General features: G+C 39.1%; 1 protein-coding gene across 2 annotated transcripts in view; it reads left to right on the top strand.

The window, feature by feature from the left end:
* Nucleotides 1–12948, top strand: part of thbs4b (thrombospondin 4b) — a 53356-nt gene that overhangs the window by 14580 nt on the left and 25828 nt on the right. Inside the window, exons 4-9 of one of the 2 annotated variants that reach the window (XM_062031199.1) lie at nucleotides 6483–6736; nucleotides 6807–6909; nucleotides 6975–7057; nucleotides 7117–7168; nucleotides 8363–8514; nucleotides 10816–10953. In XM_062031199.1, the coding sequence (XP_061887183.1) occupies nucleotides 6483–6736; nucleotides 6807–6909; nucleotides 6975–7057; nucleotides 7117–7168; nucleotides 8363–8514; nucleotides 10816–10953 (782 nt within the window). The remainder of the gene's footprint in view (nucleotides 1–6482; nucleotides 6737–6806; nucleotides 6910–6974; nucleotides 7058–7116; nucleotides 7169–8362; nucleotides 8515–10815; nucleotides 10954–12948) is intronic. The other variant, XM_062031200.1, reaches the window with a different exon arrangement.

The raw sequence follows: 12948 nt of genomic DNA, 5'->3' as shown, positions 1-12948 counted from the left end.
GGGCATAACACGAGTAGTAACGCTAACGAGAACTAAAAGATGAAACGTGTGCTTCCGGTTTAAAGCACTAAAAGGGAAGTAAATACTGTAGACGTTCAACCCGTTGCACCTGCAGTGAGCAAATTCATCCAAAAGACGGCGCCATAGCACAAACAGTAACACGCCATTTCAGTGTCTTTGCTTGTGTTGAATCCCAATGATTTGCTGAATACGAAACATTATGGCCGTTAGCGAAGAAAATTCCATGAATTAACCGCACCGTTTTATAAGCCGCAGGGTTCAAAGCATGGAAAATCTGTAGCCGCTGATAGTCCGCAATGTATGGTATTCAAGGGAAAACAGGCCTAAAAAGGGACGTACAAGAGAGTAGATGAGATGTGTGCAGTGGACTTGTTAGACACGTTCTCCATCAAAGATTCAGATTTGCTCTGTGAGAGAAACTTGAGACCTTCACTCAAATGGAAGCTCAGTGCTTCTCTCAGTCCAGACGTAATCGCTGCTATTAACCAGGAAGTGGCGTACCACAGGGCAACCTGGAATCACACTGATGGGTGTATTTTTCTAACATGATGACTTTGTTACCTCTGCCAAGCGTGAGGGAATAGTTAGTTCAGCTCCCCAGTTGATATTGTGTATCCTACACTTCTGTTTCTCATTTGCAAGTACTGTACTGCACTGTTATGTACTGTAGTAGACTTTGCAGGCAGCTGCAATCCAATAAATTAGATGGCAGTTGTGTATAGACTACTTTGTCAGAAAGTAGTTTTTGCCATTAAATTGAATGTGCCAGTTTATTATTGTGTTAAGAGCTGTCATCGTGTTTATACTGTAGTATTACAGTATAGTATAAGTATTGTACACAACAGCTGTTCGATTGTAACGTGCATCTTAGCTGTAGTTTTCATTCCCGAATTTGAAGGTGTTGCAATCGTCATGTACAAAACCCAAAACCAGTGAAGTTGGCACGTTGTGTAATTGGTAAATAAAAACAGAATACAATGATTTGCAAATCCTTTTCAACTGCAAAGACAAGATATTTAATGTTCGAACTGAGAAACTAAAAAATTGTTTGCAAATAACCATTAACTTACCTTTAACAACGCTTTCCTTTTAACAACACTCATTTAACGTTTGGGAACTGAGGAGACCAATTTTTTAAGCTTTTCAGGTGGAATTATTTCTTATTCTTGCTTGATGTACAGCTTAAGGTGTTCAACAGTCCGGGGTCTTCGTTGTCGTATTGTACGCTTCATAATGCGCCACAAATTTTCAGGACTACAGGCAGGCCAGTCTAGTACCTGCACTCTTTTAATATGAAGCCACGCTGTTGTAAACACGTGGCTTGGCATTGTCTTGCTGAAATAAGCAGGGGCGTCCATGATAACGTTGCTTGGATGGCAACATATGTTGCTCCAAAACCTGATGGACTGATGTAAAGTGTAAAAGTGTTCTACGGTATATGGTCTGACAAGTCCACATTTCAAATTGTTTTTGGAAACTGTGGATGTCGTGTCCTCTGGAACAAAGAGGAAAAGAACCATCCGGACTGTTATAGGCGTAAAGTTCAAAAGCCAGTGTCTGTGATGGGGGTGTATTAGTGCCCAAAACATGGGTAACTTTCACTTTTTTGAAACATGTTGTAGGCATCAAATTCCAAATGAGCTAATATTTGAAAAAAATAACCACGTTTTTCAGTTCGAACGTAAAGTATTTTTTTTTGCAGTCTATTTATTTGAATATAGGTTGAAAAGGATTTGCAAATCATTGTATTCTGTTTTTTTTTTACGATTTACACAACGTGCCAACTTCACTGGTTTTGGGGTTGGTAAAATCACTAATGCTAATCGACAGCAAATCTAATGTGAATTAGCATCGAGCTAGCACATTTTGAAAAGAGCCTGGTAAGGACGCTGCAAGCAAATGTGACGTCACGTGCAACAAAGTTATCGAAATATGGCACGGTTTCATTTTACCCAGGGGTACCGACTAGGCTGACCATATTCTGAAATCCCAAAAAGAGGACACATATATATGCGTGCCAAGGCGGGCACCACGCCAAGGCCGGGTCTAGGTGAAAATTTGCCAATGATACTCGAACTTGCTTTATAAATATATTTTTTTTTTAAATAAAGCATTTTTTCTCCTCTGTTGACAGCAGTGTTGGCGCTAGGAATTTTCAAAATGGGGTCCCAGGCACGCCATCAAGTCATGAAAATGGGGTCCCACAGTAAATTTTTGGGGTACCACTTTTTTGTAAGCGTTTTGAAAACAAATGACAAATGTATGCATTATCCTATTGTATCTCACATTCTATGTTGTGTTTTGGAATAAGGTCGTCATAAACGTTACTTAATTCATTAAAAAAAGATCATACAAAAGAAAACAAATGTGTATACATATGTAAATGTATTCAGTTATAAACATTCATTCACTTTCTTCTTTCCTAAATGGATCTGAACTTTACCGCTGCTGGTAGTTTTGTCTATGTTTTTATTGAATAAGTTGTAGGTGTATTTATTTCAGTATAATAGTGTAAAAAGTGTTTTGCTTGGGTCATGAAATGATGATAATGGTGTGCCAGGGCATACATACATTTTATATTTAACACTTAAATCTCTGGAGTCTACATCAACTTCGGATCTATTACTCATTTCAAAATGTTTTAGGTTTTTTTATGTTGTTTTTTTTGTTTGTTTGTTTTCCGCCCTTTTTTGTCAAACAAAACTATGTTTTTTATGGCAAACACACAAAATATGCAAAATCTTCCACCAAAAATATTTTTCAAAGTGGAATATTTGATGTGAAGTAATCGGAACCTTTAATAGGTCAATAATTCATAATAACATTGATTTTGATTCAATATTATGTTTTGAGCAATGACCGTTTGAAAGAAAAAAGAACAGCTTTGTTTTATTAGTCAACATTGCAACTTTTTCTAAATTACATTTCACCTTGAAGCTTTTTTATTTCACTTTTGTTATGTTTTTGTTTATTTTAATAGTATTTTTAGAATGTGCCGTGGGCCTTTAAAACATTAGCTGTGGGCCACAAATGGTAAAAAAAAAAATGTAAAAAAATTAATAATGTGCGTCCTTTCTGATTTCAATGCGTTAAAAAGACACAAAAAGTGTGTTAACGCCAACACTGCTTGACAGTACAACAAAATAAGTCACACTTATATTCTGTAGCATTCACAGTTTTGGAAAAAAAAAGTGCAGAGGTAGAAATATTCAAAATAACTTCTTGTATATAAACATAAATAATGCCTCAAAACAAGTTAATTAAATTTAAACAAAAAACAGCAGACGAGCTCTCGCCCTGCACAGCTGTTTTGTGCTTTGTAGTGTCGATATGGGCTTGTAGATCGTTGGCCCCTTTATTTGCCACAGATACATACGTTCCTGCTTTGCACACAGTGCATTCTGCTTTCCATGTGTCACGGCCAGGACGAAAACACGAATACTTTTCCCGCAAATCATCCGTGAAGTTGCATTTACGTTTCGGCATTTCTCGTTTTCATGTCTCAGTCTCCACTCACTAGCTCTCTCGCTCTGTGTCTCTGCCCCTCCCTCACGAATGTTTCTGCGTGCGCGCACCTTCAGTTTGTTTTTTTTAACCCCTTCTTAACTTAACCCTGGGCGTACATTGAAAAATACACGCAACCCTAATTCAAAATGCTGGACATTTGAGGCATTTAAGAAACATCGCCCGGACACCCCCGCAAAAGAGGACATGTCCGGGGAAAAGAGGACGTATGGTCAGCCTAGTACTGACAGACTTTGCTCCGTACCTCTAGAACAGTGTTTTTCAAGTGTGCCGTGAGATAGAGTCTGGTGTGCCATGGGAGAATATGTAATTTCTCCTATTTGGGTTAAAAATATTTTTTGCAAACCAGTAATAATTTGCAAATGTGCCGTTCTTGAGTGTCGGCGCTGTCTAGAGCTCGGCAGAGTAACCATGTTGTACTCTTTCATATCAGTAGGTAGCAGCCGGTAGCTAACTGCTTTGTAAACCTGGTTTGTTGTGATCACAATATGCAGATGACAGCGTGCAGGTAAAAAGGTGTCTAATGCTTAAACCAAAAATAGACAAAAGGCGAGTGCCGCTAAGAAAAGGCACTAAAGCTTAGGGAAGGCTATGCAAAACGAAACTAAAACTGAACTGGTTGCAAAGTAAACAAAAACAGAATGCTGGACGACAGCAAAGACTTACAGCGTGTGGATCAGACGGCGTCCACAAATTACATCCAAACAGGACATGACAATCAACAATGTACAGAAGACATGAAACTTTTACAGGAAAAATACCAACAAAACAGGAAAAAACACCAAAATAAGAGCGCAAGACAAGAACTAAAACACTACACACAGGAAGACACCAAAAAAAACCAAATAAGTCACAGCGTGATGTGACAGTACTTTGAGACAAGAGCCATAGTCATACATGGTTGGTTATGGTTTGAATTCTTATCCAAAACTTGCGAGAACAACTTGTTATTGTCAATATCAGCTACTGAGTTTAATGTTTTTATGTTTTCTGCTGGTGGTGTGCCTCCGCATTTTTTCAATGACAAAAATGTGCCTTGGCTCAAAAAAGGTTGAAAAACACTGCTCTAGAAGTACCGACTGAATTGGGCAACCATCCCTACCCGAGTGTGAGGTCGACTTAACATACTTTGGCAACGCTATGCTAACTGGCATCCGTTAAAATAGATCAGTCGTTGGCAAACTTTTTTCACCAAGAACCCCCTCAGAAAACACTTGGCTCTCCAAGAACAACCATAATGACCACCATTAAAATACAATAGCGCAGTAGGCCTACGTGTTCATTAAAAACAAGTCAGAGGTTCTATTTTACAAGAATATGTAATATTTGTGGCCAGTGTAAAATTACAGACCATGTAACGTACAATGCCATGATATATTGCGATAATCAATTTCAATGGAGAATCGATCCTGAATCGAATCGTCACCGCAAGAATTTGAATCGATAGTGAATCATGATTCATGAGTTGCTGTAAGATTCACATCCCTCTTGTTTAGAGATGTCCGATAATATTGGACTGCCGATATTATCGGCCGATAAATGCTTTAAAATGTAATATCGGAAATTATTGGTATCGGTTTCAAAATTATCGGTATCGGTTTCAAAAAGTAAAATGTATGACTTTTTAAAACGGGGCTGTGTACACGGACGTAGGGAGGAGTACAGAGCGCCAATAAACCTTAAAGGCACTGCCTTTGCGTGCCGGCCCAGTCACATAATACCTATGGCTTTTCACACACACAAGTGAATGCAAGGCATACTTGATCAACAGCCATACAGGTCACACTGAGGGTGGACGTATAAACAACTTTAACACTGTTACAAATATGCGCCACACTGTGAACCCACACCAAACAAGAATGACAAACACATTTCGGGAGAACATCCGCACCGTAACACAACATAAACACAACAGAACAAATACCCAGAACCCCTTGCAGCACTAACTCTTCCGGGACGCTACAATATGCACCCACCGCTAACCCCTACACCCCCCCACCTCAACCCCGCCCACCTCAACCTCCTTATGCTCTCTCAGGGAGAGCATGTCCCAAATTCCAAGCTGCTGTTTTGAGGCATGTTAAAAAAAATAATGCACTTTGTGACTTCAATAATAAATATGGCAGTGCCATGTTGGCATTTTTTTCCATAACTTGAGTTGATTTATTTTGTAACCTTGTTACATTGTTTAATGCATCCAGCGGGGAATCACAACAAAATTAGGCATAATAATGTGTTAATGTGATACCGGAATCGGCAATTAAGAGTTGGACAATATCGGAATATCGGATATTGGCAAAAAAAAGCCATTATCGGACATCTCTACTCTTGTTTTTACAATTTTCATGTAATCATTAGTTTTTTTTACTTTTTTACTACGCAAGGCTGGAATAAATACTTGTAAGACAAATATAAAATCAATTCAATGCTGAAAAGCTTTAGGTTAGTTGGTACGATTGTACAAAACAATGTAACACTTTGTTGTTTTTTTTTACAAAATGTATTTAGCTTTTACTTTCTTATTTTTATTTTACTAGTTTTTTTTAAATATACCAGAAGAGATGAAATTCATTAATGTTTTTCTCACTTTTTCAAGATTCAAGATTCAAGATTGTTTATTGTCATATGCACAATTAAACAGACAGTTTGCCGTACGATGAAAATATATATATATATATAGGTAGCGACCAAACATATCCAGCAAAAACGTTTTATATGAGTGTGCTTATTAATTAAAAATATACAAATCAAATGTTTAAGCAAAAAAATAATACTAATAATTTATGCTGGGATAGGCTCCACCCACCCACACACCCCACCCCCCAGAAACCCCAAGAGGGACAAGTGGTAGTAAATGGATGGAATAATAATAATTAGTGGTTATAATTGTCATTATCCCTCTCTCATTTGTGTCACTTCCTGGTTCCCTCCCACAGGCGTGCTGCGCTACCTTCGGACGGACAAGAGGACGAGCTCTGTGACCTTCAACAATCTGGTGCTGGCAGACGGTCAGGTCCACAAGCTGTTGTTCCACCTGAGGGGTCTCCAGCAGCCCGGCGGTGCGGGTGGAGTCGACATACATCTGGACTGCAAGCTAGTGGAGACCATCCGGGATCTCCCCGCCGCTTTCCAGGGTTTGCCAGCGGGCTACAGCATGGTGGAGCTGAAGACCATGTTGACCAAAGACCAGGTTACCCCCCCATGCCCTTCAATCTTAAAGCACCACCGTGGAGGTTTCACTCACGCCTTTATGCTCACAGGAGGGCTTAGACGAGCTCAAGCTGGTGGTTGGAGACACGTTTGAGAATGTGGCTTCGCTGCAAGACTGTCATTTCCAGCAACGAGACTCGGTCCAAACCCTTGGTAAGGTTCTAACCGCCGGTCATTGTGGAATGATACATTTCGCTGAAACGCGTTCTTTGTGTCAGGGGTCAACACCAAGCAGCTGTCCAATCAAATGATGGATTTAACCAAGGTGATAAACGAGCTAAAAGACATCCTCATCCAGCAGGTAAGTCCTCTGATCGTATTCTTCAGTTTTTGGACTTTAACCCTTACCTTACTCTGCAGGTCAAAGAGACCTCCTTCCTCACAAACACCATCTCTGAGTGCCAGGCCTGTGGTAAGTTCATCGCCAAAAACGGTTGTGTTAAAAATCAAAAACATTTGATTGAAATATTTGGTGACACTTTAACATATTCACCAATAATTAGTTATTCATTAGTAACATATTGGCTCTTAACCCTTGTGTAATGTTCATATTGTTGTTAGTCAGCCAGCGTTTGTGGGTCTGATGGACCCGTTGCATTTTGTGGCTTTTAATGCCTCCCAATCAAACACTTTTATGTTAAAATACTGAACAGATGTTTACCTTATCCCAATAAACATCTGTTCAGTATTTTAACATAAAAGTGTTTGATTGTGAGACATTAAAACCCACAAACGCTGGCTGAGTAACAACAATATGAACGTTGCACGGAAATTTTTTCTGCCAGTTACTGCATCCCACAGGGATTCTTCTTTTGTGTTTCTGCAACTGTGGTTCCCACGCCAGGTTGCAACATTGTTTGTCAACACTGTCTGCTCTCATTTTCTCGCACATTTGACCTTCTGATGTTCTGTGTACCTACACTCTGTCCTCCTCCTGTGTAGGCCTGGTGTGTGTGTGTGTGTGTGTGTGTGTGTGTGTGTGTGTGTGTGTGTGTGTGTGTGTGTGTGTGTGTGTGTGTGTGTGTGTGTGTGTGTGTGTGTGTGTGTGTGTGTGTGTGTGTGTGTGTGTGTGTGTGTGTGTGTGTGTGTGTGTGTGTGTGTGTGTGGGTGCGTGTAGTACACAGAACATCAATTTCCACACTTCTATTAGCCCCGGGTCCAGTGGACCCGTACATCTTATATGTAATAGAAATGTGTAGGGGGAGTGTATGGTGTGTGGTCATTAAATATGTATTCTGATATATGTTCTTCACAGAAAATGAGCCAAATTTAGTGAGTCTCAGTTTGAAAAATTAATTAATTGTATCATTTTTCTTTTAATACAAAATGAAAACGGGTCCCACAGACCCGAACACCACACAAGGGTTAACCCTTGTACTTATTAATGTCTTATTCTGCATTGCCTTATTATACAACCAGTAAGCCATTAACTAAGAGTCTTCACTCCATAACCTCAGAATTATTGCTTATTAGTAACCCTAACCTTAGCTAACCCTAACCTTTATATGTTCTCCTAGTGTCCAAATAACTCTAAATTAAGTCTTTGTTACTTAGAATATGTTCCCCATACTAAAGTGTTACCAATTTTTTTTTTTTTTATTCCAAGGTCTGGGTGGAACTGAAGTGGTCAAACCAAAATGTGGCCCGGGGGTGTGTTTCCGCGACCACATGTGCCGGGAGACGGCGGATGGCGTGGAATGCGGCCCTTGTCCCGACGGATTCACGGGAGACGGCTTCAACTGCGACGACGTGGACGAGGTATCTCGTCGCCTTCCAGTGTGAGCGGAAGTTATGCTAATGAGGAGTCCTTGACCTGGACCTTCGATACGTAAAGGCCTAGTCAGCGTTTTGTGTGGCGTAGCTTATGAATATTGCATATGTGGTGTACCGAGATAAAACAATAATGATCTATGTAACACGGGGAGGGAAATTACCATTTTGTTTGTTAAATGTGTTGTTTACGGATGCGCCTACAGTTGAATCGCAGAGGGGCTTCAGCTTTTAATCAAAACACATTCAGAGGACACAGGGATGATACATTGCATAAATTGCACATGCAAAGTGCCACTGTGAGTGTCGTGCATGCACCTCAGGCGTCACGGGCGCAGTCATTAATTAACCTTACACAAAAGTAGCTCAACTTTAGGTAGTCAAAAGTAGGGGTGTCAGAAAAATGGATTTTCGAATTAACCGCAATTCTTATTTGTAACAATTCTTAATCAATTAAAAAAATAAAGTAAAATACATTTTCGTATTTATTTATTTATTTTTTAATCTGTCCTGCTCAGCCACTCAGGCAAATCATATTGTTGATATAGATGCCCATATCTGCTGTACAGATTTACATTAGAAAAGGGAAGTATTGGATACTTCTCCTGTTGCCTTATTTGTATTTGACTTTATTAAATGTTTGGGTAGAATTTCATTAAAAAAAACAGTTTTCTTTTTTTTTTTTTTAAATACAGTAATATTATTAGAGCTGTTTATTTAGTTCAGGGGTAGGCAACCAAAAACGTTGAAAGAGCCATATTGGACCAAAAATACAAAAAACGAATCTGTCTGGAGACGCAAAAAAATGAAAAGCCGTATATAAATGTTATAATGAAGACAACACACGACGTAAGTGTCTGTATTAGCTATAATAGCCTACTATCAAAATGACAACCTCTTAAGGCCCAAGCTGTTTGTTTACATGCTGTTTTTAAATGTTCTTTGCTATTTGGGCTTATTGGACCCTAATTAGAATAAAAACTAAAAATCATCTTTTGATATGATGTACTTAGTCCATAAGTACACAAACGTGTACTTCATGTGCAGTGACATGCTAATTATTTTTTTTTACACTTTTTTTTCCGAATTCCATTGTATGTTATACTCTTCTGACACCACCAGATAGCAGTATAAGTGTCCACATAAGCGGCATAAGACCCCAATTCAGTAGTGTACACAATTTTGGAAATAAGAGCTAAAAGGTGCTGTCCACGCACTAAGGCCTTTAGAGGTCTTATATAAGTGTTTAATGAAGATAACACATGATGTAAGTGTCTACATTAGCCTACTATCAAAATGACTATGTGTCGCAGGCTGAAGCAAATCTTCGTTACAGAAATGTTGAAATTTAACATTTATTCTACACATTTTTACAACATTGGAAAACATTAGTAAATCAGAGGCTACTAAGAAGGTGCGATAACTCCTGGAAATGACTGTCTTAGAATGGCCAAAGGTATAGATATGTGTGTCCAAGTTAAAGGAAACGGCAGGCTGTCTTCTTCTAATGGATTTATTACAATCTTTGGCAAGCTAGGTAATGTTTGCTGTGGTCTAGAACAACATGGCACACAAACAACTATCAGAAACACAGCCAATATGGTAATGTGTCATGAGACATGAAAAACTAAATAATATACAAAGAGGATACAAGTAAAGGATATTAAATGAGCTCAAATATACCTACAAACAAGGCATAATGATGCAATATGTACATACAGCTAGCCTACATAGCATGTTAGCATCGATTAGCTTGCAGTCATGCACTGACCAAATATGCCTGATTAGCATGGCCTGAAATGTGTTTTTTGATTTGCATTTGAGAATTGGAAATAGAATGAACGGAAGGTACACGGACCATACCCTCCCCCCAAGGGACGGATTCCAGACATCCCAAAAACAAGAACATTTTCAAAATTCCAAAGCAAAAGGGAGGAATTAGGTCCGACATAAAAAGTAGCTTGGCCAACTGCAAACAGAGAAGTCAGGGGGCCAACCAGAATAGAAGGCCATTGGAGTTGAGGCAGATTAGATTTTTTTAGATTCGTTTCAATGAAAAAAAGGTCGAAGCAGGCGTCAAAAGGTCTGCTGGAAATAAGACAAAGCTTTTTATTTTGTAACAAAATCTCACAGTGGGATTATTGAAGGGAACACAGAGTCTTGTGGTATTTAATAAAAGTGAATATGATATAGTCCATTTGTTTCAGCTGGTGACATCGGCAGCGCTTCCCAGATCTCTGGGCTGAAATGCGACCGGTTTCGATTTTTACGCTCTTCTTCTCCTCTCAGTGTCAGTTTAACCCCTGCTTCCCCGGGGTGAAGTGCGTCAACACGGCGCCCGGCTTCCGTTGCGAGGCCTGTCCTCTGGGCTACACCGGCCTGCCAATAGAGGGCGTCGGAGTGCTCTTCGCCCAGACAAACAAACAGGTACAGTCTTTGATGGCGCACAATACATACGCTAGTTTGGTTACTTCATTTACATACCACGTTTGAATATGATGCATTGCAACCACAACATTATTACCTAAAAGCAGCAGGTAAGATATTTAGTTAGTTGTTCTATTCCTTACTCAGTCACTCCATCACGAAGGTACTCTGCTAGCCAGTTAGTCCATCCATCCTTTGTCTCCCGCTTGTCACAGGGCCAACACAGACAGACAGACAACATTCACACTCACACACTAGAGCCAATTTAACCTGTCCCCAGGTGCATGTCCTTAGAGGTGGGAGAAAGCCGGAGTACCCGGTGGGAACCCACACAGTCAAGGGGAAAACGTACAAACTCCACACAGAAAGACCTTGAGCCCGGGGATCAAACCCAGGACCTTCTTGTTGTGAGGCACACGCACTAACCCCTGTCTCACTGTGCTGCCCTAATCAGTTAGTTACATATTTAATTTGTCAGGTAATCAGATTATCAGTCAATTGGTTGGTTTATTAGTTAGCTTATCAGTTAGCTAGCTTATCAGTCAGTTTTCACGCAGTTTTACGGTACTTTGCAAATTAGTGAGCTTATCAGTAAGTCAGCTATTCATGCATTTAGTTACCGTAATTTCCGGACTATAAGCCGCACCTGACTATAAGCCGCACCAGCTAACTTTAGGGGAAAATACAGATTGCTCCATATATAAGCCGCACCCGACTATAAGCCGCAGGGTTTTGATGTGTAATTACCGTAGTATATAGGGGTTCCTGCTACCACGGAGGGGATTGTCGGGACAGAGATGACTGTTTGGGAACGCAAAGCGTTCCATTTATTAACAATAAATCTTTCAATCATTCAATCAAACTTTCACATCTTTGACATGGCAAACAGCATTCGTGCAGAGTACAAATAATACAACGGTGCAAAGTAATACAAAGTGCTCGCCTGTACGTTATCAAAATAACCAGCCTACCGGTATATGAAAAGTCAGTCTTTAATCATTGTGTCATCGTCTTCCTCCTGTGTACTAAAACCACCGAAATCCTCTTCGTCTGTGTCGGAGAAGAACAGGCCGTAAATAAGCCGCACCCTTGTATAAGCCGCAGGGACCAGAACGAGGGGAAAAAGTAGCGGCTTATAGTCCGGAAATTACGGTAGTTAGTTTGTTAGTTAGTTACTTAGTTAGTTAGTTAGTTAGTTAGTTAGATAGGTAGCCAGTTAACCAGTTAATTGACAGATCATCAAGTGGTTAGTTAGTTTTTCGTTTACTTTGTTAATTTATTTACTTATCAATTAGTTAGCTATTCAGTCATTGATTTAGTCAGTCATTTTTAGATAGTGTGTTTGTTAGTCAGTAAGTTAGTCCGTTCTTTAGCTATAGTTAGTTGATGGATCAGCAAGTTAGTCCATTAATTAATTACCTAGCTAGTTAGCTGATAGATCGGCAAGTTAGTTTTTTTGTTCACTTTGCTAATTTTTTATCTAAACAGTAAGTTAGCTATTCAGTCATTGATTTGATTAGTTAGTTAATTAATTAGTTGGTGAGTTAGTTAGTTATCTAATTAGGCTAGTTAGAATATCAATCAACAAGTTAGTTAGCTTTTCATTTTAATTTTGCTAGTTTGTTTGCTTATCAATTAGTTAGATATTCATTCATTGATTTAGTTAGTTAATTAGTTAGTTAGTTAGTTAGTTAGTTAGTTAGGTAGTTAGTTAGTTAGTTAGTTAGTTAGTTAGTTAGTTAGTTAGTTAGTTAGTTAGTTAGTTAGTTAGTTAGTTAGTTAGTTAGTTAGTTTACTGGTTATATGATTAGTTATACTATCAATTAGTTAGCTTATCAGTTACTCAGCTAATCTTTCATTTATTTAGTTTGTTAGTGAGTTGGTAGTTTGCTTTATCAGCTGTTTTGCCAGTGTGTCAGTGAGTTAGTCGGTCGGTAATTAGTTTGTTAGCTTGTTATTTTGTTAGTATAGCAGTTGATTAGTGGTCAGGTCACT

This window comes from Entelurus aequoreus, linkage group LG21 (assembly GCF_033978785.1).
Source record: "Entelurus aequoreus isolate RoL-2023_Sb linkage group LG21, RoL_Eaeq_v1.1, whole genome shotgun sequence".
In the NCBI taxonomy this organism is placed as follows: domain Eukaryota; kingdom Metazoa; phylum Chordata; class Actinopteri; order Syngnathiformes; family Syngnathidae; genus Entelurus; species Entelurus aequoreus.
The sequence above is the reverse complement of the archived record's forward strand: the minus strand, read 5'-3'. Positions and strand labels throughout refer to the sequence as shown.